Raw genomic sequence first — 25508 nt, 5'->3', positions numbered from 1 at the left:
AGGTTGGTCCAATCCTATGTTATGGAAAAGGAAAAAGAGGTGTAGCCTAAACAGAATCTTTTTTCTTTTTCTTTTCTTTTTCCTTTTCCTTTCTTTCTTTTCTTTCTTTTCTCTTCTTCTTCTTCTTTTTTTTTTAGAACTAGAGATTGAACCCAAAGACACACTAACTCTGAAGTACCTGTACTTCCAGCTGCCTTACTTATTTTTATTTTGAAATAGGTTCTCACTAGGTTGCTGACAGTCTTCCTACATCGTTCAGATTGTCCTTGAACCTATGATCCTCGAGTCTCAGCCTCCCCAGTACTACCCAGTGCCACTATGCCTAGCTTTGTAAACTGAATCTTAAGAGAATTAGTTTTTCTGATAAAGGGAAATTCCAAGCAGAAATATAAGAAAGGCATATGAGTCAAGAAATGGTATAATGGGGCCAGGCATGGTGGCATACGCTTGTAATCCCAGCCTTTGGGAGGCTAAAACCGGAGAATCGTGGTTTGCAGACAGCCTCAGCTTCTTACTGAGGCCCTTTGCAACTCAGTGATACCCTGTTTCAAAATAAAAGAATAAATAATAGGGCTGGGGATGTTGCTCAGTGGTAGAATGCCCCTGGGTTTCATCCCCAGTACTGCAAAAAAATAAAAACAAAAATGGTATAATGTGTGCACGGAGACTAAATGTGTCTCTGTTTACTATGTTTACATATTTATCCTACGAAGAGTAAACAACAAGGAAGATATAGGGCAAGCAGCTGTGGGTCAGAAATTCACACAAGGCTAAGGGAGTAGGTAAGGTCCAGACTGTAGAGGTTCTTACAGGCTTTGCTATGGAGTTGGATTTCACTATATAGGTGATGAGTGGCCATTGGAGGTAGGAACATTGATTTTTCATTTAAATAAATGACTTTGGAAGAAGCATTGTAAATGGACTGGGGGCTGGTGTGCTGATCTGAGAGCAAGAAAGTCAGTTAGCAAGCTATTGCAACATTTCAGAAAATACATAGTAAGGATTTATAAATGGTTTTAAATAGCCAAGTAATGATAGTGCTTCCTCTTTTTCCTCTCATAAATCATTCCAGAGAAATAAAGAAAACAAGAAAGAGAAATACAAGCTCTACACTTAATGAAAATCCAACCCAGAAATACAATATAAATGGAAAGAAAGCCACATTCATCGTGTTCTGTGTGGCTCAATCCTATGAGAAGAAACCACACAGAGAAAAGATGGGTCATATGGAACCTCACTGAGGACCAAGAACACTTGATAAACAGAAACAGAGCCCTGAAACAGAATCAAAGGGAACCTCCTTAAACACGTCATCAAGGAAAAGCTCAGGATATTAGAAAATAAGGAACAGTTAAAACACAAAGATGAAACAGTAGAAGAATGATAAAATAATAAAGCAGAAAGGGAAAAGAGAAAAGGGTCAGGAAAAGTCTACGGCAGACATGAGACAAAATACAATACTTCTGAGCAAATGAAAATTGTGAATTCTTTGCTACAATGAAAAATAACTGGTGCTGAACATGGTGGCCCATGCATGTAATCCCAGTTATTGGGAGGTTAGGACAGGAGAATAAGCTAGCCTCAACAACTTAGTGAGACCTTCAGCAACTTGGCAAGACCATGTTTCAAAATAAAAAGTAAAAAACAAACAAACAAACAAACAAACAAAACAATGGCTGGGGCAACTCAGAGGTAGAATGCCCTTGAGTTCTATCCCCAGTATCAAAAAAAAATGAGAACATATATGAGTTTCTTTTAAACTTTATAAGAAAAGAGTTTAAAAAAGAAATATAAGAACTTAAGTAAGATAGTTTGAGGTAAGAGATAGAAGATAAAATATAAACTGGCAAAGCTCAAAAAAAAGTTAAAATAGAGAGGTTGGGAGAAGAAGGAAGAAAGCAAAAGGATTCTGGATACTACTGAATACTTATTCAAGGATAGTGTAAGACTTTTCCCCTAATTTTGGTCAGTCTGCTTAAGCTGAAAAGAGGGTGAAATGATGTCTCTCTTTTGTTTTTCCTGTTTGCTATACACATACAGGGTCCTGAAGGAGGAAAGACAAAACAATGAAACTCAAATAAAGCACATATTTCAAGATATGCTACAAAAAATCTTGAAAAATTAAAAAAATGAAGGAGTTGAATGTATTGAAAAAAAGACACTCATATTCCAAGGGAAGGATCCACACAGTATGGTAAGCACAAGTTGTAAACTAAGCTGGTATTCAAAATAAGGGAAAATGACTTTGGCTTATCAAAGGTGAACAACACTACAAAAAAAAAAATACAAAACACTTAAGGAGGAAAATCTCAGACTGGCCCGACATAGCAACATTCAGGAAGTTGAGAGAGCCAAGTGTTCATGGGAAGAGAAGAGCACATGAATTTTAGACCCTGAGAGTTTAAATTAAAGCACAAAGGGGTAAACAAAAATAATTCTAACATTCAAGAACTTGCTGTTCTTGAAGACATTCCCAAAGGACAAACAACCAACAGTTAAATGGAAAATCTACAGGAAAAGGACTGGTGGAAGCAGTTGAATACATACACTATATACAGACTGTAAAAGTAAGGTCAAAATAAATGCAGGAATAATGACACAGAGCAGGACGTGCATGATCTGAAAGACTTATTTAATGAAAATGGCTTGGAAAAAGGAGCAGGGCTGGAGGTCATAACTATACCCTATGTCTCCCCACCACCTTTTTTTTAAACAGGGCTTTGTAAAATATTTAAGTTTCACAGAATTATTTTTAAGATAGTAAGACAAACACTGGGAAATAATATAATGAGTCAAACTGGGCAGTGGAAGAATTAAATGGAGGGGAGAAGACAGAAATGCATGAAAACACACTAATTTTATAATTGTTCACAGGAGGAAATCAATAGATGTGCAAAAACAGAAGATTCAATATGTTACATAGAATTATATTCTTAAAGCTAAGCAGTTAGAACAAACATACAAATATTAAAAATTATCAGAGGAATAGATGGATAAGTCAGGAAAACAGACCATGCAGCGAGCGTTTAAAAGGTCATCATAAGCCAGGCACAGTGAGGTATGCCTATAACTCTAGTACTTTGGAGGGTGAGATAGGAGGAGTGCAGATTTAAGACCAATATCAGTAAGGTAGTGAGACTTTCAGGAACCTAGTGAGAACCTGTTTCAAAATAAAAATAAAATAAGGCTGGGAGTGTAGTTCAGGGGTAAAACACCCCTGGGTTCAATCCCAGTAAAACACACACACACACACACACACACACACACACACACACACACACAGAGGAAATCTTAATTAATGACTAACCACATACTGTCAGACTGTGTGAGAAGTAAAGGACTGAGTAAATATGGCTGGCCAATCAACTTACATTTGCACCTGCATTATGATAGTTGTGTACCTGCGACCCTTGGGCATTCTTTTATTTAATTTCAACCTTGGCTCATTGATCTTTGCAAACAATAGCATTTAATCTGTGTTTATTTGGTGAATAGTGAAACTCAGTGTTTTTCCAAGTTTATGGAAAGTTTTGCCTTACTTAAGGAGTGGTTAATTTATTGATATCTTATTGATAGTAAAGGCTGAGGTCTTAAAACAGGCTTCAAGGCCCTGTGAGATCTAGCACCTACCACCTTTCTAACCTCATCTCTCAAGTGAAATAAGGGTCTTACTTGCTGGTTGATGCTCATTTCCCTGAATACAGAAGTGCCCTGGGGACCAGTGTACAAGTTGTTTCTCTTTTCTGTACATGTGGTTTCTCTTTTCTGTCTATACTTAATCCCTAGATGACTTCAGTTTTGTGATTTCAAAATACTGATAATATGCTGACAACCCTGTAATAGATACCCTGAGCCATGACCTCCTGACCGCCTTTGAACACAGTCTCAAATCTCTAACTCTCCACTCTGCATCTCCACTAGGAGCCAGAGCCCAGCACACTGTGTTTTATGTCCATCTGAATGCACCATCTTATGCCACCCTTTCCCTGGCTCACCATTCAACAAGCTCTTCCTTGGTCATCCTAAATAAAAACACAATACCTTTGCACATTTACAGTCTCTGATTTATTTTACTAATATCATGTGTCAATACCTGATCTATTTTGTAGACAGATAAGCATATGATAGTAAAGGACAGATAAAAAGATAGCAAATATTCATACAATACCATGGTTCTAAGCACTATGTTATTACCAGACAGATACCATTAACAAATATAATCCTCCCAGTTCATAAAGTGCTACTATTAATAATCTTCTTTAAGTAGATAAGTCAAATGATGCATGTTTCAAGGACACAGTTAAGTGTGGCCAGCCAGTCTGAAAAAAATTTGGGGTGTAAGGCTCTATTTTACATGTTTTCTTGGCCATGATGTCGTAGCTTTTCATTGATTTGTAAAAATGAATGTATGTGTTACATTCATATCTTTTCCTGTACCTCACTAGAATAAATTTCACTCAGGCAAGAACTTTGTTGTGCTCAATGTCTTAACCCCAGCACCTAGAATGGTGCATGGGGCCTCACATGTACTAGGCAATGAATAAGACTTTACTAAACAATGAAACCATGCCTCTCTCTTAAGCAAAATAAAAATGATGCTGATTAAGAAAAACAAACTTTTACTTGTTTTTACTATAGCACAAAATGTTTCAGAAGGACTTTTTAAAGATCTGTATATCTGCTTTTACAGCTATAGAAAACTTTATGCAACACAAGGAAAAGACATTGGCCATTTACAACTTTAAGTCATGTTTCCCAGGAAGAGCCGTGCCATGTTCATCATTATATACAGCATGAGTTTTAAGAAAAGGGCAATCAGATTGGTAAATTCATAAATCATTTCTGTGCTTCTACTCTTAACGAACTACAATAAAGAGAAAGAGAAAATAGCTTTATGTGGGAACCATAACAATGGGAATGGTATGAAAAGGCACATCTGAGAAATAACAGAGTGAGATTAGCAGAGGAGACAGATACTGACCTTGGGGTTTCTACTTTGGGTGAACTAATAGAGGGTTGTTTCAGGGGAACTTGTTTGTTTTGCCTGTGGAATATCCTCATGGGATGTTGAAATTGCTATTAGATATATAAGTCTGCATTACATGAGAGAAGTCACAGCTTACACTGACTTGAGAGTCACCCAAGTATGGAGATGGCCCCCCAAACTATGGTATTGCTCAAGCAGTGATTCCTGAGTGCAAAGAGATGCAGGGCAGAAATTAAGGTACTACTAAGAGTAATGATTATCATTGTGTTTTGTGCAATATATGTGTTCAGTAAATATCTGTGAATACAATAATTAAAGTGTCACTGATCTACCAAGATTTAGAGAAACAACCCTGAGATTCTGGCTTATAATTAAGCTGAGAAATAGAGATTTTTTTTTTTGGTAGTACTGGGGTTTCTGGAAACCCTTCTACCTCCGGGCTACACTCCCAGACCTATTTTTATACTTTTTTATTTGGAAACAGGGTCTCTTAAGCCAGGGCGGCCGGCTTTGAAGCTGCACAATCCTGATCCTCCTGTCTCCGCCTCCCAAGCGCGGGGATTACAAGCGTGCGCCACCACGCCCGGTGAATAGAGATTTTTTTAAGCCATGGGAACTTCATCTTTCACCCTCTCTTTCAAGTTGATCTCTAAATACTGGGCTATTTCACTATATTTTATTAGATCTCAAAGCTCAATGAAACTGAGCTGTAGGAGTAAAGTAATTGCTACACCTGAAACCTATCAACACAAGTATTAACTGAACAATGCCAATTTGCAAGGACATCTTGGTGGACCAAAAGGGAGAAGGGGATAAATGTAAGTTTAAGAGTTTCCTTGCTCTTAGAGTGCAATATGCAGTTTGAAAAGAAAATACAAATCTATTCCGATTTAGCAAGTAGTGGCTCCTCATGGTTTGTGTGCCAGAGGAAGGGTATAGACCATATAGTTTCAGGTACAGAAGAGGGTAAGTCTTTCTGGGCTAGGAAGTTCAGGACATTCTCACAGAAGAGAGGGCTTATTCTGGAATAGAAGGGGTCAGGAAGAAAAGGCCATGCAAAAGCTTAGCTCTAAATAAGAACAAGGAAGTATCAAAGTTGAAGTTCACTGTGGAAAAGACTTTATAAAACAAATGAGAGTAGAATGATGGAAAAGAAGAGTGGAAAACTCAAGGGTGTCAAATGCCAAGTCTGATTTGGTTTCTCTCACTTCTCTCTCTCTCTCTCTCTCTCTCTCTCTCTCTCTCTCTCTCGGTCTCTCTCTCTGCCTCTCTCTCTGCCTCTCTCTCTGCCTCTCTCTCTCTCTCTCTCTCTCTCTCTCTCTCTCTCTCTTCTCTCTCTCTCTCTCTCTCTCTCTCTCCTCTCTCTCACACGCACACACTGTCCATCACCTTTTTTTTACTCTATTTTGTATTTCCTTCCCATACTAGAACACAAAACTTAAAAGAAAGCTTCTTTTGCCAGCCTAAAAATGATATTTACACCTAGATTTACTGTTAGGGTCAGAGCTCTGGAAGTAAACAATATGGAAGGTGGATATTTAAGGTGGTATTCAGCACTGAGAAGAAAGGGGAATACTTGGGAGTTCTTGACCTTTCCAGAAAGAAAAATCTAGAAATGCTTAACTTATTGGGAATTTACATTCCTGAGTCACTTTATGCAGAAATAGATTGTGGCTTTGATAAATTACTTAAAGTCAGAGACCCTTAGACATTTGACTTGAAACAACCTCAGATCTTCAGCCCAAGACCTAATCAGTTCAAGACAGCTCTGGTAGCATGAAAAGGCAATCCAACTGAGGGATTTGGTGGGCCACTCAAATCCTGGGGGTTGTACAATATCTACATCTTAGAGTGGCAGAAGTCTGGGATCTCCCCATCCAGCTGGGTCCCAAAGTGAAGGGAGGAGAATGTCCCAGATCCACATGTTCACAACCTGGGAAAAGCCATCCTCATTTTTCCAACAGGCAGATGACTCCATCCACACACCCTCTTTCTACCACTGACTGTGCTTTCTGGACCCACCTGAATGAAGATATATTCGTCCTGGACCACCAACGAACTGATGTCAATGGAGCGGGCAAAGGGGCCACTTCGTGTAGTCTCTGCACATTCCTGGATTCTACAGGTGAGGTAGTGAGCATCTGAAATAGGAGGACAGAGTGACACTTAGACATAAGGAGAAATGGGGAACCAAATGAGTACACAAAGCTCTACTTCACAGAGAATCAATGATATAAACAAAATCCAGTATTTTACTTTCCTGTGCACACAATTTTAAATAGTCTCACACACACACACACACACACACAGTAATACCTAGTTTAGTCAAGGAAGTGGGGAAATAGTTGATCTCATATCCTACTAGCAAAAGAAGAAATTAGTGTAGCTTTTTGGAAGAACAAATTTAAAGTAGCTATCAGAATTTTACATGCGCATATTTTGCACCAGCAATTCTAATTCAAGGAATATTTTCTACAGAAAGACTCATATATTTTCACATAGAGGAAGGGCAGAGATGTTCATTATGGCATTATTCATAGCTGTGAAAAATTGAAAACAGGCAAAATGTCCATGAATTAAATAATTTAAATAAGCTAAGATAGATACACATGACAGAAAACCACACTGTAATGAAAAGATTAGGTAGAAGCATATCCATTGACCTGCATTTCTCCAAGATGGAATACTCTGAAAATTTTTGAAAAACTATTTTATATTATATATAGTATAGTTCACTTATGTTTTTAAAAACTTTTCAGAGACATATAGGTTTGTACTATAAATGTATAGAAAAGTGTTTTATTTATTTATTTTTTTGGTGGTACTGGGGTTCCTAAAAACCCTTCTACCTCCGGGCTACACTCCCAGACCTATTTTGTATTTTTTTAAATTTGGAAACAGGGTCTGTTAAGCCAGCGAGGCTGGCTCCGAACCAGCGTGATCTTCCTGTCTCCGCCTCCCAAGCGCGGGGATTACAAACGTGTGCCACCAAGCCCGGTGTTAGAAAAATGTTTTAAACAGTAGAAATAAATTTGGCAATGATTACTCTGGGAGAAAGGAATGGACTAAGAAATAGAATTGATGCTGGGCGTGGTGGTACACACTTGTAATCCCCGCGCTTGGGAGGCAGAGATAGGAGGATCTCGCAGGTTCGAAGCCAGCTGCGCTGACTTAAGAGACCCTGTTTCCAAATAAAAATAGAAAATAGGTCTTGGAGTGCAGCCCGGAGGTAGAAGGGTTTCCAGGAACCCCAGTACCACCAAAAAGAAAAAAAAAAAGGAGTAAATAGAATTGGAGTAAGGATTTTGATTTGTATATTACATGCACCTTTATTATTTTTACAATAAGAATGCATTCATTTCTTAACTATACAATAATTTATAAAACTTGTACAACTGCCAGGCAGGGTGGCACAACCCTGTAATCTCAGTACTTGGGAGGCTGAAACAGGAGTATTGCAGGTTCAAGGATGGCCTCATCAGTAGTAATATAGTTAGGCTTTCAGCAATCTAGCAAGACCCTGTTTCAAAACAACAAAAACAACAACAAAAAAAAGGCTGCAGATATAGCTCGAAAGTAGAATGACCTCAGGTTAAATCCCCAGTTCCACACACACAAAAAAAATTAAAACAACAAAAACTCTATAACTAATAATAAAACTAATGATAAAGATCTCAATAGTTGATCACTTCCCACCATCTCAAGCAGACCCCTCAAAAAAAAAAAAAAATGCCACACTCAATAGCTAGCTGCACAGGAAATCCTCAACTCTAGAAGGCATTCTGGTTCTGACTAGAGGATGAAAAGGAAAGACAATCCATTTGGTTATTTGTTCCTTAAGGAAAAACTACAGACGATTCTCTGGGAAGATATCACTCTGTAAGTTTGCTTTAAAAATGATTATTATTCAATTCCTGGTATTTAAAAATAAATGCTCAAAGTGGAAAGTAGAGGTCACTTTAAGATTAAAAGTAGAGGAACCTTCGTCAAAAAAAGCCACAGACATTATTGCATGTATCTAATTCAAGTGCTGCCTGTATGTGTGCATGAGTGCACAGGTGTCACAGGCTACAGTGTAGGGGGCAATAGGCAGCAGAAATAAAGACTAAAGATTTAGAGAAGCAACGTGTGTGTGTGTGTGTGTGTGTGTGTGTGTGTGTGTGTGTGTGTGACACTGGAGATTGAAACCAGGGACATTCTACCTCTGAGCTATACCCCCAGCCCAATTTTATTTCTATTTGGAAACATAGTCCCTCTAAGTTGATGAGAATCTCACTACTTGCTGAGATTGTCCTCAAACCTCTGATGTTCCTATCTTAGCCTCTTAAGTACTTGGATTACAAGTATGTGCCACTATGCCCAGATGAGAAGCAAAGTTTTATTGTTTTAATATTTATTTATTGTTTGCAATACCAGAGATGGAACACAGGGGCATTCTGCCTCTGAGCTACACCCCTAGCCCTATTTTTTAGTCCTTTTATTCCTTGAAACAGGGTCTCACTGAGTTGTGAAGGGCTTCGATACATATCTGAGGCTGTCCGTGAACTGTGATCTTCTGGTCTCCACTTCCCCAATGCTGGGATTACAATCATGTGCCAACACACCCAGCGAGAAGCAAACTTTTGTAATTGAGCTTAAAATAAGAGAAGTTTAAATAATTTGTGTATATTCTCAATTAACTGACTGATCAATTGGTTTGATAATCATTCTTATGGACATACTATGTGTATTGGGTATCATGGGTATCAAGACTCCAACAATTAATGAGACAGAGGTTTTCTACCTAGGAGGACCTGCTGTCTATAAAGAATATTACTCATACTTATGTACTTAGCTATTATACACATTAATTTATAAAATTATTCTAATTGAAGAAAGAAACATATTTGGGTGGAAAGCAGATTCATTGCATGCTGAGTATACCCACTCTTTAAATGTCCATATCTCAACAAAGTCCATTTACTTTGGTGACCATGATCTTAATGTGCCTAACAAAGATCATCCTTTCCATTAGCATTCCTACTATCTGCCAGTAGCTTGAGCCACTTAACTTCTCTGTCTTCCACACCCCATACAATCCAGTTGATTCCTAAGCCTGGGCACTTCAGTCTCTGAATTACTTCTAGAGAGCCTCTTCTGTCTTTTATTGGTGCCACTTCTATGGGACATAGTCTTCTCATTTGTGTTACCTGTTGCATCCATTTCACACGAGGGTTCATGTGAACATTTGTTTGGAAACTGGAGGGATGGTGGGCAAGTCATCAGAGTTGTCTCTAAAGCCAAGCCTCAGCTTATACCTCCCAATGTAAAAATACTAACATATCTGAGCTCCCTAGAACATGGCCTAAATATCTATGAAATAGAAGGCCTTTGACAACTGGTCTAATAAACTCAAATGTCTAAGGTGCCAGGTGAATGATGTGTATGAATGAGGTGAGATGCAGGAAGCCAACCAATGGTGGTTGGCACATGTCTCAGTGTGGGAATCCTGAGACAGCAGGGAACACGATAAAAAGGCAAATACTTGTCTTTAAGGGCAGCTGCTCCTCATCTCCAGTTCCTCACTGACATGCAGGTATAAGATACTCTAAGTTTCCAAGTAAATCTAAATATCTCTATATTTTCAATGCAAACTTTACTGATTTATAAAAATTGACAGCTAAGTTCAATTTAAAATGTGGCATAGACCAATGCAACAAGGCCTTCTCATCCCCTTTCTCTGACTCTGCACCAAGGCTGGCATGCCCAGCGTTCTTTAGGTAGAGCCTCCATGTCTCTTTCTCGTTGTCTTTGTGCACAGAGGAAGCCAAGAGTAGCCTGGCTTCCCACTTCTGACTGGGAGGTCAGGGGAAGGCAGAGAGCCCAGACTGTGCTCTGGAGCACACTGCTAGCTCACCAGGGATATTCTTGGATCTGCACCATATTACTAATTTGCTCCTAGAATAAAGAACCAAAACACAGCAAAAAGCTGCAGTCAATACATGTAAAGAGACCACAAATGTTGACATGACAACCTGTGTCCTTCTTGTCAGCCAGTGTCTCTCAGAATGCTCCCTACACAAGTAATCAGAGGTGTGCACAAGAGGGCTCCTGCTTATCTCTACACACTAGCTCATTCCCCCTCCCAGGCTGTTGACGATTCACTCTCTCATTTGGACACTGAGAAAAGAATCAAGTGTATTCAAGGCCACCCTAAACAAAATAAAAACCTACCTAAACCTTGGCCCATGGTGAGAGAGGTAACATGCCAAACTCATCCTACTTCCTGGCTCTCTCTCTGCTTGCTGTTGCCCAGCATGGAATGAAAGTTCCAATTTAACAGGACCAGCACTGAAATGAGTTTTTAAAACTCACTTAAAATGCAGAGGCCTTGCTGTCTTCAGCTGGACTCGTATATTGGAAGTCCCAGTGCTTTAATATTTTTCAAAATGGAGATATGGTAATAAGTAGAATGGTGTCTCCTGCCTGGTGAGAAACCAAAATGTGGTGGGGGGAGAGTAAAGAGTATTAACAAGTAGGACTTTCCACCAACCAGAAGTGGCCAGGGTCCTGGGGGGCTGCAGGAATCAAATTTACGAATATTTATTAATGACCTCAGATATGAACGATAGACCTTATCTCCAAATGAGACTGGTTATACTTATAAGAATTCTGGGATGGAACCCAAAGAAATATTTATCATTTCACTTTAAATCTCAAAATAGACTTCTAAGAAGTGTGTCCTCTTTTGTTTGGTATTACTAATACCAGATACCAAATAAAACAGAGGCGGCCCAGATCTCTAGAGCACACTGTGATTTGACAAACGGGTCTATACAGCTAGAAAGTGCTGAGTTCAAATCCTAGACTCATTCTGTATGGATTGCCCTTGGCTGAGTTGTAGCATAGCTTTTCTTCTGTGAAGTGCAGACAACTTAGTATGTGCCTCTAAGGACTGTTGCCTGGATTGAATAATAATATGCATGAAAAATGCTTAGCACATTGTTGAATACATTTTAAACGATCAATAAATGTTGGCTATTTTTTTTTACTATGAATGGAGAAGGAGAGAGACTTAACTGTCAGCATCCTTCATGTATTCTATTAGTCATGGGTAATGTTCTGTTTGGTTGTCAGGAATCAAAAGACCCTGATGTTACAGGTCCTATAGTAAGTGTCATACTCTGAGTTTATATCACTGTTTAAGTGCATAGATGTATGGGTGTTTCAAACAAAACAAAACAAAGCAAAACAAAGAGTGTGCCTGAGCTGGGAAAATATAGAAGGACTTCAAGGGGGAGGAGGGCTCTTAGAGTTAGCTTGGATGGGGACATGTGCTATGGAGAAGAAACTTCTTGAACAAGGGAGTAAAAGATGCCCATGGACGTTTATGTAGCAAAGCTCACGGAACACACTATATAATGACATGCTAAAGAACTAATTTTGTGTACACCTTATCCTTGAAATTCTATTTTTTTCTCTCCTTTGAGACATCATCAAATGAAAAACTAGAAAGGGTAAACTTTACAGATGATACTTAAATGTTCCTATAGAAAACCCGAGAGATGCCCCAACCGCTTAGTCCTTATGAATAACATATATAAAAATGTCTAAGAGCAGGTGTGGTCACTCCTTTACTTACAAAATACTAATGCCAAAGGCTTTGTTCCCTGTACCATGAGTCCAAGTACTGTGTGGATGTTTGTCCCTATCTCTCGAACTACCTTATGATGTGAGACCAATAAAAGCACTTAAAGTGACTTTGTTATAACAGACTATTTAGGGAAGGTGGTGACATTCTCCAGGTGTGGCAAGCCTGCATGCCTCCTCATCCTACAGATGTGAGACCAAGGATCTCATCTTGTGATAAGGGCTGCCTCAGATGGGCTTATTAATTTATTTTGTATTGGATCAAGGTGTATACAAATCATCAGGTGTCAGACACTCCTGGACACTTTAGGAAATAGAGAACACAGATGACTTATTTTCTCTCAGAAGATTTCCAGGATAATGAGAAAGACAAAACATTCACAAATGAATGTGTTTGGGATTCATGCTGGGGACAGGCAGCTCAGAACCGGGGGAGGTGGCAGAGCCCAAGATAATCTCCATCCCTTAGCCTTCATTTCTTCCCAAGGGGTGGGACTTCTGCCAGGAGTTTTGTATAGCTTGGGGAATCAGCTTCTAATTGTTTTTCATTCAGAAAGGCAAGCTTTTCATCTAGGTCAACAAATTTTACTCTGAAGTCCAGTTTGGGCTTTGCCAAACCTTTTCAAAAGGGTTAACCTCCTTGCCAGCAGAAATTGTCTTCACCATCTTTTTCTCTCCTTCAATGACTTTGAAAACCCCAGTGAATGCTTTTTAAACTGAACTAAATTACATTAAAAGCCTATACATTTTTGTTATGCTGAATTATATGGTGACTTGTGATTATGTTTTACCTTTGAGATTACTAAATATTCCAACTTCCTAGACATCATGCCTCTTGCCACCTCAGAGAAAAGAACTTTCCACGATTCGCTCAACTTCCATCCCTTTGGGTAATACACATGTTGTCAGAAATTGAAAAAGTGAATTAAAATTGGGAACAAAAAGCAAATTCAGCTCTTCAGGTCTGTTCTTCAAGAAATACCCAGGAGCTGTTTATTTTAAATAACATTAACTTGCAAATACAAATAAGTAATAACAACCAGATTCAAGGAAACTCTGGAAAGTCATTGAGCCTCCAATAAGCCTCCTTTTCCTGGATTTGGAAGTGAGGCTAAGCTATTCACAGGCCTAGTGCCAAACAAAGGAGCGACTGTTGTTGAATGCCTACTAAGGGACTTGAGACACAGTAGATACTAAGACGAACAAAATGAGAAACAACAACAAAAAATAGTTTCAGTTCCTTCTATTGGGTTTATGGGTTCAAGCATTTTGTCAAACTAGTATCTCAGAAGAAAATTCAAGCATCCTCTTCCTTATGAAGGCACAGGGGACAGCCTCGCAAAGTTATGGACATTTAGAGATCGAGCAATCTTGAATATCTTAAGACATAGTTGAAATAATGCTATAAGTGTATGCAAAATGACCAATTCCTATTTTAAAGAAGGGTACTGGAACTAGGAGGGAGAGGAAGGGGAAAGGTCCCAGTGGGAAGTGCTCCAAGAGTTGAGTACAAATATCTTTTCTATTACTCTATACCTGAATACAATGTATAATTATGATATACCAAATTAAAAATATATAAAAAGAGTTCTGATACCCCACTAAGAGATCTCTCCACTCCATATGCCTAATAATCTGACCTAGAATATGTAATATGATAATGATGGCAAGGGTGAAGATGACAATGATAACAGTAAAATTTTTGAGTATTTACTACATATTGGCTAGTATTTTAAGAACTACACGCATTAGCTTATTTCATTCTGCAACATCCTAATAAGGAGTTATAATCACTTTCACTTTCATGTTATAGATAAGGATATTAAGGCACAGAATAATGATTATTATGTGTGTGTTACTGGGGCATTCTATCTCTGAGATACAAGTCTAGCCCTGTTTTATTTGTTTTTATTAAGACACAGTATCTCACTAAGTTGCTGAGGCTAGCTATGAACCAGCAGTCCTCCTGTCTCAGCCTCCCAAGTACTGGAATTATAAGCATGTAAAACCATACCCAGCTTCTAAAGCCTTAGGAAGTGACAGATCTGGGATTTGAACTCAAGCAGTTTGGCACTGGAACCTGTGATGCTAACCACCATGTATTTGAAACAAAAAAGGAAAATCAGGCTGAAGAGTAGACCAAAGACCACATTCCGGTCCAGTCCTTGTCACTGGCTGATGTGACCTCAGGCAGATTCTTACAGATGTTAAAACCTTTTGAAAAATGAAGTAATTTGAAAAACTCTGATCTCCAACTTTTTAAAAAGGACTCTGGAAAAAAAAAAGATTTAATATAGGGATTCAAAGATGGCGGCAGCTGCGGTCATAGTGGCGACTGCGGCAGCAGCAACATTAGCTGGCTGCAACCAAATAGGGCAGATATTCCTATGAGAAACCCTGGACATCAGATTTTGGTTTAATATCTGATTGGGACAATACACAGAGACATTTATAGCCATGGCTTCCTAACTAAAATATAGAAATGGACCAAGATGGCAGAGACAGCGGTGGCAGCAGCGGCCAGTATTGAAGAGAGGTAGATAAATCCATTCCAACCAGCCTTGAACTGTTGGAGAAATCTCCCCCAAAATAGACTGCTCCTATCCCACATGCTCAGGAATTCTGGACAACATACTATGCAAGAAAAATGCTTGAGAGGTGGGCCAAGATGGAGGCGGCGGCAACAGCCAGTATCGGGGAGAGGCAGGTAAATTCATTCTAATCCACCCTGAACTTTTGAGGAAATCTCCCTGTAAGTAGACTGCACCTGCCCCACATACTCAGGAACTCTGGACAAAATACTATGTAAGAAAAATGTTCAGGGAGCATCAGATGGAGCCCTGCATAGTCGGATCAGCTGGTGCCACACATTACGGAAGGCAAGGGCACTCCCGGCCACCGAGCTCCTTTGCCCAGCGCTGGGGCTGGGTGCACTTGGAGTGACAGAAACTGTTCTCCATGGTGTAGCTCTTGGCAGGGAGATAAAACACATGCTATTTTCTTTGATTAAAAATTATTGAGGGAGGGGCCAAGATGGCGGCAGCTGCGGATGCCACTGTGACCAGGACAATAGTTGGGAGCAGCCAAATAAGACATGCATTCCTCTGAGAAACCCCAGACATCAGATTTGGGTTTAATTATCTGATTGGGATAATATATACATTTATAGCTATGACTTTGTACCTAAACTATAAGAGGAAAGAGACAGACAAAGACGGCAGAGATGGCAGTGGTGGTAGCCAATATTTGGGAGAGCTAGATAAATCCAATCAAACCTACCTTGAACTGTTGGAGAAATTTTCCCCAGAAAAAGACTGGTCCTGCCCCACATGCTCAGGAATTCTGGACAACACACTATGTAAGAAAAATGCTTCAGAGGAGGGCCAAGATGGTGGTGGCGGCAGTGGCCAGTATCAGGGAGAGGCAGGTAGATTCACTCTAATCTACCTTGAACTTTTGAGGAAATCTCCCTGAAAGTAGACTGTACCTGCCCCACATGCTCAGGAACACTGAACAACAGACCATGTAAGAAAAATGTTCGGGGCGTGTCAGATAGAGCCCTTGCATAATCAAGTTGGCTGGCACCATGTGTTTCAGGAGCCAAGGATGCTCCTGGCCACCACACTCCTCTGCGCAGCGCTGGGGGCTAGGCGCACTTGGAGCAGCAGAACCCATTCTTCATGGTGAAGCTATGGGCCTCTCCTCTTGGCGGGGAGATAAAAAACATTGTTACTAAGTACGTGGGACCCCAACTTCTACAAAAGACTCATACTGTTTTCTCATATTAAAAAATATTGAAGTCTGGCATGTTGGCACATGCTTGTAATACCCATGCTTGGGAGGCAGAGACAGGAGGATTGTGCAGGTTTGAAGCCAGCCTCACTGGCTTAGGAGACCCTGTTTCCAAATATACATATATATATATATTTGGAAATATATAAATTTGGAAATATGTGTGTGTGTGTGTGTGTGTGTGTGAGTGTAGCCCAGAGGCAGAAGGAACCCCAGTACCACCAAAAAAATATCTTGAAGAGGAAAGAAGATAGCAGCAGCTGCAGTTGCAGCTGCAGCTGAGACCACAGCCACAGTGGTGATGGTTAGCAGCAGCTGAATAGGATATACATCCCCTTGAGAAACCCTGGACAACAGATTTTAATTTAATAGCTTATTGGAACAACACACAGAAACATTTCCAATCACGACTTCCTATCTGAAATGTAGGAGAGTAGAAAATGGTGGAATTAGAGGCAAGACTGCAGTGTGGCGCCTGCCACTGCAAGAAAAGTGAGTTTTGGAGGGATATTCCAGAAGAGATCAGAAAGCAGACTGCTCCTGCAGAATGCACAGGAATATTTAACAACAACATACTTTGGGAGAGATCAAGAAGGTGGCAGCAGTGGCCAGTATTCAGGAGAGGCAGACAGATCCAACCAAATCCACCTCAAATTTTTCAAGAAATCTCTTCAAAAGTAGATTGTTCTGGCCCCACAGGCTCAGGAACTCTGAACAACATACTATGTAAGAAAAAGTTTTGCGGAGACGGACCAAATGGCAGTGGCGGCAGTGGCCAGTATTCAGGAGAGGCAGACAGATCCAGTCCAATGCACCTTGAATTTTTGAAAATATCTCCTCAAAAGTAGACTGCACTTGCCGTACATGTGCAGGAATTCTAGACAACACACTATGTAAGAAAAACGTCCAGGGTAAGTCGAGGTAGCCTGTCCAGTATTGCTAGGCCGATTCACTGCACTGGGTGTCCCAGGAGACCTCAGCTCATGGCCGCTGTGCTCCTCTGCACTGTGCTGGGGGTCAGGGCGTGCTTGGAGCAGCGGATTTTGCTCTCCATGGTGAGGCTGTGAGCCTCCGATAAAATCCATTGCTGATAGGGAATTGGGCTCTCAGCTTGTGCAAATGACACATACTGTTCTCTTCTACTAAAATGTGTGTGTGTGGGGGGGGGTGTGGAGAGAAAAATGGGAACCTTTATAAATGTCATGTCCACCGTGACAGGAACCAGAGCCTTCCGGACAACAAGGCCAGGCCCAGAGCCTGCCCTGGGGCGAGGAAAGATCTGGAGCAAGTGGGACAGGCCCGGAACCTGCCATGGGGCGAGGCCGGGTCTGGAGCCAGTGAGGCCGGGCCCAGAGCCTATTGCGTGGCAGGCCTGGAACTGGAGCCTGTTTCACAGCAAAGGGCCAGCAGGTTTCTTCAACTATTAGCCAGGAAGCACTAGAAGCTGTCGCTGCTTCACCTAATCTCTCAGCAGATTTCCAGATCTAAGTGACCTCTATTTAAAAAAAAATATTTGTTGTGAATGAATTATCATGTCAAAGTTACTCACCTTCTGTCTTTCAGGTTTTCAGTAAGTGGGAATAAGTGTGGAAAATAGAAGCTCTAATACATTGTTGGTAGGATTGCAAGTGGGTGAAAACACTTTGGAGAACAGTATAGAAGATCCTCAGAAGAAGGAAAACGAGCTTACCATATGATCCAGCAATACCACCTCTGGGTATCTACCAAAAAGAATGAAAACCAAAATACCAAACTAATGCATGAACAACCGTGTTCATAGCTGCACAGTTCACCATTGCCAAACTGTGGAACCCGCCAAGACGACCTTCAATGAATGAGTGGATTTCAAAACTATGGGTTATGCACACAATGGAATTTTGCCCAGCCACAAGGGACAACAAAATTATGGCATTTACAGTGAAATGCCACACAAAAAAGAAATCAGATGCTTTTTTTAATGTGCAAAATATTAGGAAGAAATGAGTAACAAGAGAAACTCTAGATGAAGAAGGGACCCTCTAGAGGAGCAGTGAAGGTGACATATCTGAGGGGATAAGAGGGAGGATAAGGAAAACTCTTTAAAGCACATGATGTACTCAAACATATCAAAGTCAATCAGGAAGCCAAGCATGGGTAGGAGGGAGGGGAATGAAAGGGGTTAGAGATTGTGTAGGGGCTGATTGGGTGATGTGTGGATGTATATCTCCACAAGTTTTTTTTATCCCACTGAGATGTATGACTACAATGCACCAATAAAAAGTTTTTTGAAAAAAGGACTCTGAAATCCTGTTATCAAAGATAATCCTATATCTTTAATACATAGAGTTCTGTGTACATGCTCTAGTCGAACGAAAGGCAAGCATCCTGCATTCCCAGTGACTGGCTCCTACTTCATCTTCACCTTGGCCTCTGAGGCCTTCAAGAGCTGCTAGAGCTGATACACAGCTTGAAAATCACTGAACTGATGACTAATCCAGGGACCTTTAAGAGTTGATAATCTATGTTTCAAGGAGCTGGAGTTTATGCTGTAGGGCTAGTAGTTTCACCTGTGCCCCAAGCCCATCTAATACTTGTGTCTGCCTGGAATGCTCTGTTAAGAAGTATCAGCCTAGCCAGGCGTAGTGGCGCACTCTTATAATCCCAGCATTTGGGAGGCTGAGACAGGAGGATCGCTGTTTGAGGACAGCTTCAGCTACCTAATGAGGCCCTTTTCAACTTAGTGAGACCCTGTTTCAAAAATAAGCAATAAAAAATAGGGCTGGGGGTGTAGCTTGGAGATAGAATGCCCCTGGGCTTCATCTGCAGTGCTGCAAAAAGAAAAAAGAAAGTATCAGCCTTTATCTTGATTTCACAAGAAAGTGCAGAAACTGAATGATGAGGCTTGAGGATGGCACAGAAACAAGGAACACTGTCATATGTACTATGGTTTTTGAGTCTAGAAATTTCTAGAATACCTAGATGTTTAAAGGCCTTTTTCCAAAATCCAGGTTCACTCATCACAGTGTCTCTACAAGACACCCATCTGGCTTGTGCTGAGGATTCCAGTGAAGAAGGGCTTACGGTCACAAGGACCACTATGTCATGTCTGGGCCCTCTTAGCTGTTACCCTTTGGCTTACTTGAACTGGAATCTCCCCTGCTGTCGATTGTACTCTACAACATCTTTTATGTATTTGTACTTTCAAATAGATAATGCACAGCATGAGGCATCACAGAAAGCCCAAGAGATTTTTCTGAGGACAAACAGCTTCTCGATGAGTTCATTTTCCAGCTCAACTCATGTCACCAAGGGAGGGTGTACGCATGTGTTTGTGACTGAGTACCCGAGCCTCAGAAAGAAAAAGAGAGAAGGCCCAGGGGACGTTCAGGGAAAAAAAAGAAAAGATGATTTTTCAGAGCTGAATGGCCAGGGGAAGTCATTTATATTTTGAATCTCATATTGTTTTTAACCAAACTGATTGTCTTTTCCCTTTTAAACTTTTCCAGAACAAGAAGATGATTTGATGCTTTTAGCTTCATCTGAAAGTCTGAATCCCTGTAACAAGGACCAGGACTGGGACACACTGGCAATTTCTAAGTCTAAACAGAAAAAGGACCAGTTTGCGTTGTGTTTGCCACAGAGAGTGGGAGCCAGGCTCCGAGACAAGGCATCAGTGCTATACTGCAGGACTGTCTGCTGCACGTGGGCGCCTTTGCTCTAGAGCAGGGCTTTCCAACGGGCAGGAGATAGCAGCCACAAATGACCTTTTACATTTTCCACTAGCTGTATTGAAGAAGTAAATACAAAAGTGAAATTCATTTTAGTAAGTTCTATTTAAACCAATATATCCTCAAATGTGATCATTTCATCGTGTTATCAATATAAAAACTATTAAGGGACTATTTCTCATCCCCTTGTTCACAGTATATCTTTGAAACCTGATGCAATTTTCCAGCTAAACACACTTTCATTTGGACAGTGCATTTCTAGACTCCATAACCACACATGACTACCATATCGAACAGCTCAGCTCTAGTATTAATTTTCCAACTTACACTTCCTACTATCTTCTTGGGAAATCTGACACATCCCTCAAGATGAAGCTGAGGCCTAGCCTCTCTATGGAGACTTCAGTCACTCCTCAGCACTTGGGAAGACTTTCCTTTTAGTTCCCATACCACTCTTTCCATGAGACTCACATCAGTCTCCACATCCCTTAGCACATTATGTTGCAACAGTGATGGGTGGTGTGTGCATCTGTCTCTCTCATCAGCCAACTGTGTCCAGTTGTTATTTCTCTACCTTTCACAGCACAGTGCAGTTCAGTGTAGTGATGATAAAAGCAGGGTCCCCTGACCATACGCAGCACCTGAAAGCTTGTCAGAAACAGGGAACATGAACTTTGTGAACTCCTCAGGTGGAGTGTGAGTATGTTAAAGTTGGAGAGGTTCAGACCAAGTGCAGTGGCTCTCAAATCTGCATTTAAAGTCACTGGGACAATTTTATAAAGGGTCAATTTCCTTAGAGGGGTGTGTGTGTGTGTGTGTGTGTGTGTGTGTGTGTGTGTGCATCTGTATGTGTGTGCAAGTTTCTCAGGTGATTAGGTGATTATAATGCTTAATCTGAGAAACACTTGTCTCATACACCTGGAAAGTGTTTTAGAATGGTAGAATGGATATATAAATGAAAGGGAAATTCCAATTTTTAGACTGATATGCCCTTGGATCCTAGTATCCCTGTCTTGCTCTGGGAACTACAAAGAACAACATTTACATGTCCTTTTGAGAGCCTATATTGTTCCTGTTCACTGAATGAATGAATAAATCGTTACTTCTGTTTTATTATATAAGGAAAGAAAAAGAATCTAAACAGATGTATTCTCTTCCCTGGACCACAGGGACTTTCAGTGGAAAAAAATGAAATTAGAAATTGGGTTTCTACTCTCCCAGTCTGACTGATCATACACATCTAAACGATCATCTCTTTACATTCTTCCAAAAGGTAGAGGCAAACTGTAAATGTGGTTCCCATGGAGATGGATCTGGAGAAGAGGTATGGATGTCTTGGTTCTGGTAAGTCTAACCCTCCACTAGGGCTGGGATATCTGCTCACCTCAGCCCTCTACCCATGTTCTTCTCTCAGTTTTGGCAGATACTATGGGTAGACTCAGCAAGTCCAATGTAGACAAGCAAGAAAAGATCTGGAATCAGAACTGGGGCTAAGTGCTAAACTTGTTTGGCCACAGCATGTTCTCTGAGAAGCTGGGTGCAGGAATGTGACATAGTCATAGCTCACTGACACTATCCTCTGCTGCGTTCTACCACCACACTTAGGGACAACAAGACAAGCCAGCTTCCTTCTCCATTTCTCAGCATCATTCCTGAGTTATAAGCCAAGTTTGTCAAAATGTGTGACGAAGAAGACAAAGCAAAGCTGCCCTGTTCTCCTTGGGGCCTGAAAGGGCTGGGCACTGGCCTTTCATCTGTTACCTACTGTACATTAGACATAGTACTTGCTAATAGAAGAGGTAGGTAGAAAAGAACTTGAAATGACCAGAGACAGTCTGATAGAAGCTAAACCTGCAGTCACAGAAATATCAATTCTAGTATGAAGCTTTATCATTATGAAAGGCCTGAGATGACTACGGGTACAGCACAGATTATGGCTCAGAAAGCTTCCCAGAGGTCCCTTCATGGGTCCTTCCCAATACCCTCTACTGACTTCATCTTCCTCACTTTTACCTAGTTCATAACCTACGGCTATACACACCCCACCTTGCATGACACCGGGAATTTGTAAGGCTTTCATCTCTATCCAGATGAGAAATTCCAACTAATCCCATTAGTAGCAAATCAAACATTTCTTGCTCCAGTGTTTTAATGGATAATTCTTTTGTGTGTATGTGTGTGATACTGGGGGTGGAACCCAGGGCTTTTCTACCTCTGGGCTATACTCCCAGACATATTTTATATTTTATTTGGAAACAAGATCTCACTAAGTTGCTGAGAGCTTCACTAAGTAGCGGAGGCTGGCTTTGAACCTTTGCAATTCTCCTGTCTTAGCCTCCCAAGCACTAGAATTAGAAGCGTATGCCAGCAATGGATAATTATTAAGAGCAAACATTCTTTAATTTTGATGAAGCCAAAATTACCAGTTATTTATTTTCTAGTTCTTCCTGTCCTATCTATATTAAACTTTGTCCAATCCAAGATCATGAAGATTTCCTCCTGTTTTCTTCTGAAGGTTTTGTAAGTTTATGTTTAACATTTAGATCTATTATCCATTTTTAGTTAAATTTTGTTTAAGCAGTGAATGATAGTTCGAAGTTAATTTTTCCAAAAGTGGTATCCTAAATGGAGAAAACACAATACTCTTTTTCCAATTAATTTGCTATATCCTGTAACCTTGTTCAACATACTTATTGATTCTGGAGCTTTTGATGTAGATTCCATGATTTTTCCACATAGACAATCATTTTAGTAGAAGAATGAGTTTTCTTTTTACATTGTAATCTATATTCATTATAGTTAATTTTTCTTGTTTTATTGCAGTGGCCAGGACTTTCAGCAAAATGTAGAAAAGGAATGGTAGAGTGAATATCTATACCTTTTTCCTGTTCTTCAGTATCTCATCCTTAAATATAAGGTTAACCGTAGATCTTTTATAGCTATCCTTTATCAGAGTTCTCTTCTGTTCCTATTTTAAGAAATTCTGGTTCTAGTCTTCCCTTCCCTCCAATCACTTACTAGATATGTGAAGTGGGACAAATTTTAATTTAAACTATGTAAGAAAAAGAAAAAAATAAATTGCATGTTATGCCTTTCTGTAATGAGAAATTACTTATGTGTGATTTCATATGTGCAAGAAAGCACTCACTACATGCCCCCAAAAAAGGAAAATGAATTTTAGGAGTACACTAAATAAAATATCCCCAACTAATGTAGTTTTTCTACATGTACTTTTTTAAATAAAGCTGAGTTAGGGCCAATTAAGTAGGTTGAGAGAAGATTCTTCTAGGTATTAAAAATTTAATTTTTAAAACCTAGAAAATGGAAAAAACTAATATATGCAATACTTTAACCTATGTGCTCACACATGACATTTATTCCTATTATATTTCTGCTTGTCTTTTTTTTTCTATTCTTGACTTCTGACAATAGTCCAGGGAGTGTTCTACACACTGCATTTTTAATCTAATAATATTTCACAACACTTCTACACCCATAAGCTTTATGCTAGTTTTGACAAGAATTCTTGAACTTCCAGAAAATAAATTTAAGCTTATGTAAGAAATTGCTTTTAAAAAATAATAAATACAAGAGATGCCCAGAAGTAGAAAAAAATGAATCTTAAATCTCATGGAACCTAAGAACACACTGTCAGAGTTTGGGGAGAAGGAATTCCTGTATTAGGAAAGAAGCCAGACCAGGCTGTAAGTTTTCCCCCAACTCTGAAATACTATGACTACTAAACATCATATGTATGGCTTAAAAGGTAAATGTAAGGCATGAGAGCGCCCCAAACCTGGTTGTGGGGCATTTTTTCAATCAGTTCCTTGCTATCCTCTTGCTACTCTGCTCTGCTTGGCTCCTCCAATCTCACAGCTCACCTATACTCCCAGTTTCGTTCTCAGGAGAAAACATCAAATTATACATTTTGAGGGGGGCATGATACTGGTATTGAACACAGGGGCGACATTCTATCTCCAAGCTACACCGCTAACCCCTTTCATTTATTACTTAAAAAAAAAAAAACAGGGTCCTACCACGTTTCATGCCTAGCTGTCTTGCCATTCTCTCTCTCTCTCTCTCTCTCTCTCTCTCTCTCTCTCTCTCTCTCCCCCTCCCCCCACCCTCCCCCAGGAGTTCTTATGGGAGATACTGCCTCTCAAACTTCACAGGAGGTGCCGGAATCAGAATATCACCCTAGGATTATTTTCCAGTATATAAACACACATGCATACATATATAGAATTTTACTCAGCCATAAAAAGGAACGAAATTATGTCATTTGCAGGAAAATAGAAGAAACAAGAGGATATGATCAACCAATTGATCATATTGATTGATTGGTTAGATTAACCCATCTCAAAAAGCTAAGGGTCCTATGTTTTCTTTCAGATGTAGAAGTTACAGAGACAATAGGATACAGAAAGGACTATGAATAAGGGGGAGACAGACCAGTAGAACAGTGGACAGGGATTTGGGGACAGTGTTGGGGAGGAGAAAACAAAAGGCTTGACAAAGAAAACAGTTCAAATAATGCTGCATCCACACGTGAAGGTATCACCACCAATCCCACTACCCTGAACATGTGTGAGGGGAGGGCATGAGGGAGAGCAGGATGGGATCCAGAGGGAAACACACCAAGTGCTATGTGCATGTGTTTGTATCACTTTGAATCTCATGATGATGTATAATTACAATGTACCCAAATGCATTTACAATATAAATCTTGGGGTTCCACTGTTCTAACAGAGCCCCTTGTTTGCAGGGGCTTACAAATACAAGCCTTACTTACCACTATACCACCAAGGCCTAACATCATGCACGACACATAGTAGGCCATCCTTAAATATCTGCTGAATGGATGAATAAACCCTTTTGGAAATTAATGCCCACATAAAGGGTCCATTTTTTAAATCAAACATCCCCTGCAATTCACCACGGGAATGCAAAAGTACAGTGATGAGCTCCCGACATCCCTATTTGAATTACACTGAAGATGCCAAGGAAATTACTAACAGGAGCCTCAAAATTCATCACATTAACTCATCCCCAGAAAATTCATTCCTGAGGGTTTATTTCAATGAAATGTCTCCCTTGGGACCTGAAGTCTCTTCCTCCACTCTGGGAAATAAGGATGGATATGGCAGTAATGGAGCTTGGGGCTTTTCATCTTCCAGAACCATTAAAATGCAAATTGGGGGAGGAGAGAGACCTGTGGGCAGATCTCCCTGGGCCCAGCCTCAGCTGCAGCAGCACTCACATCCATCCGCAGTCCGCACCTCCATGTGTACCAGGTCGGCTTCCTTGTCCAGCCCGGCCACTGACCTGGGAAAGGAAGGAAGAGACAGGCTCAGTAAGGACAGGGACAGCAACCAGAGACAGGAGAATCACTC

At 40.3% G+C, this 25508-nt stretch overlaps 1 protein-coding gene across 1 annotated transcript in view; it reads right to left on the bottom strand.

Annotated features, from left to right (window-relative positions):
• SORCS3 (sortilin related VPS10 domain containing receptor 3) overlaps positions 1–25508 on the bottom strand; it is a gene marked incomplete at both ends in the record, with an annotated part of 623015 nt that overhangs the window by 152563 nt on the left and 444944 nt on the right. Inside the window, 2 exons of the mRNA XM_080694612.1 lie at positions 7010–7128; positions 25376–25440. Of these exons, the coding sequence (XP_080550738.1) occupies positions 7010–7128; positions 25376–25440 (184 nt within the window). The remainder of the gene's footprint in view (positions 1–7009; positions 7129–25375; positions 25441–25508) is intronic.

The sequence above is a fragment of the Muscardinus avellanarius genome (assembly GCF_963383645.1).
Source record: "Muscardinus avellanarius genome assembly, chromosome: 4".
Taxonomy (NCBI): domain Eukaryota; kingdom Metazoa; phylum Chordata; class Mammalia; order Rodentia; family Gliridae; genus Muscardinus; species Muscardinus avellanarius.
Note: the sequence above shows the minus strand (reverse complement) of the source record. Positions and strands in the feature narration are given on the sequence as shown.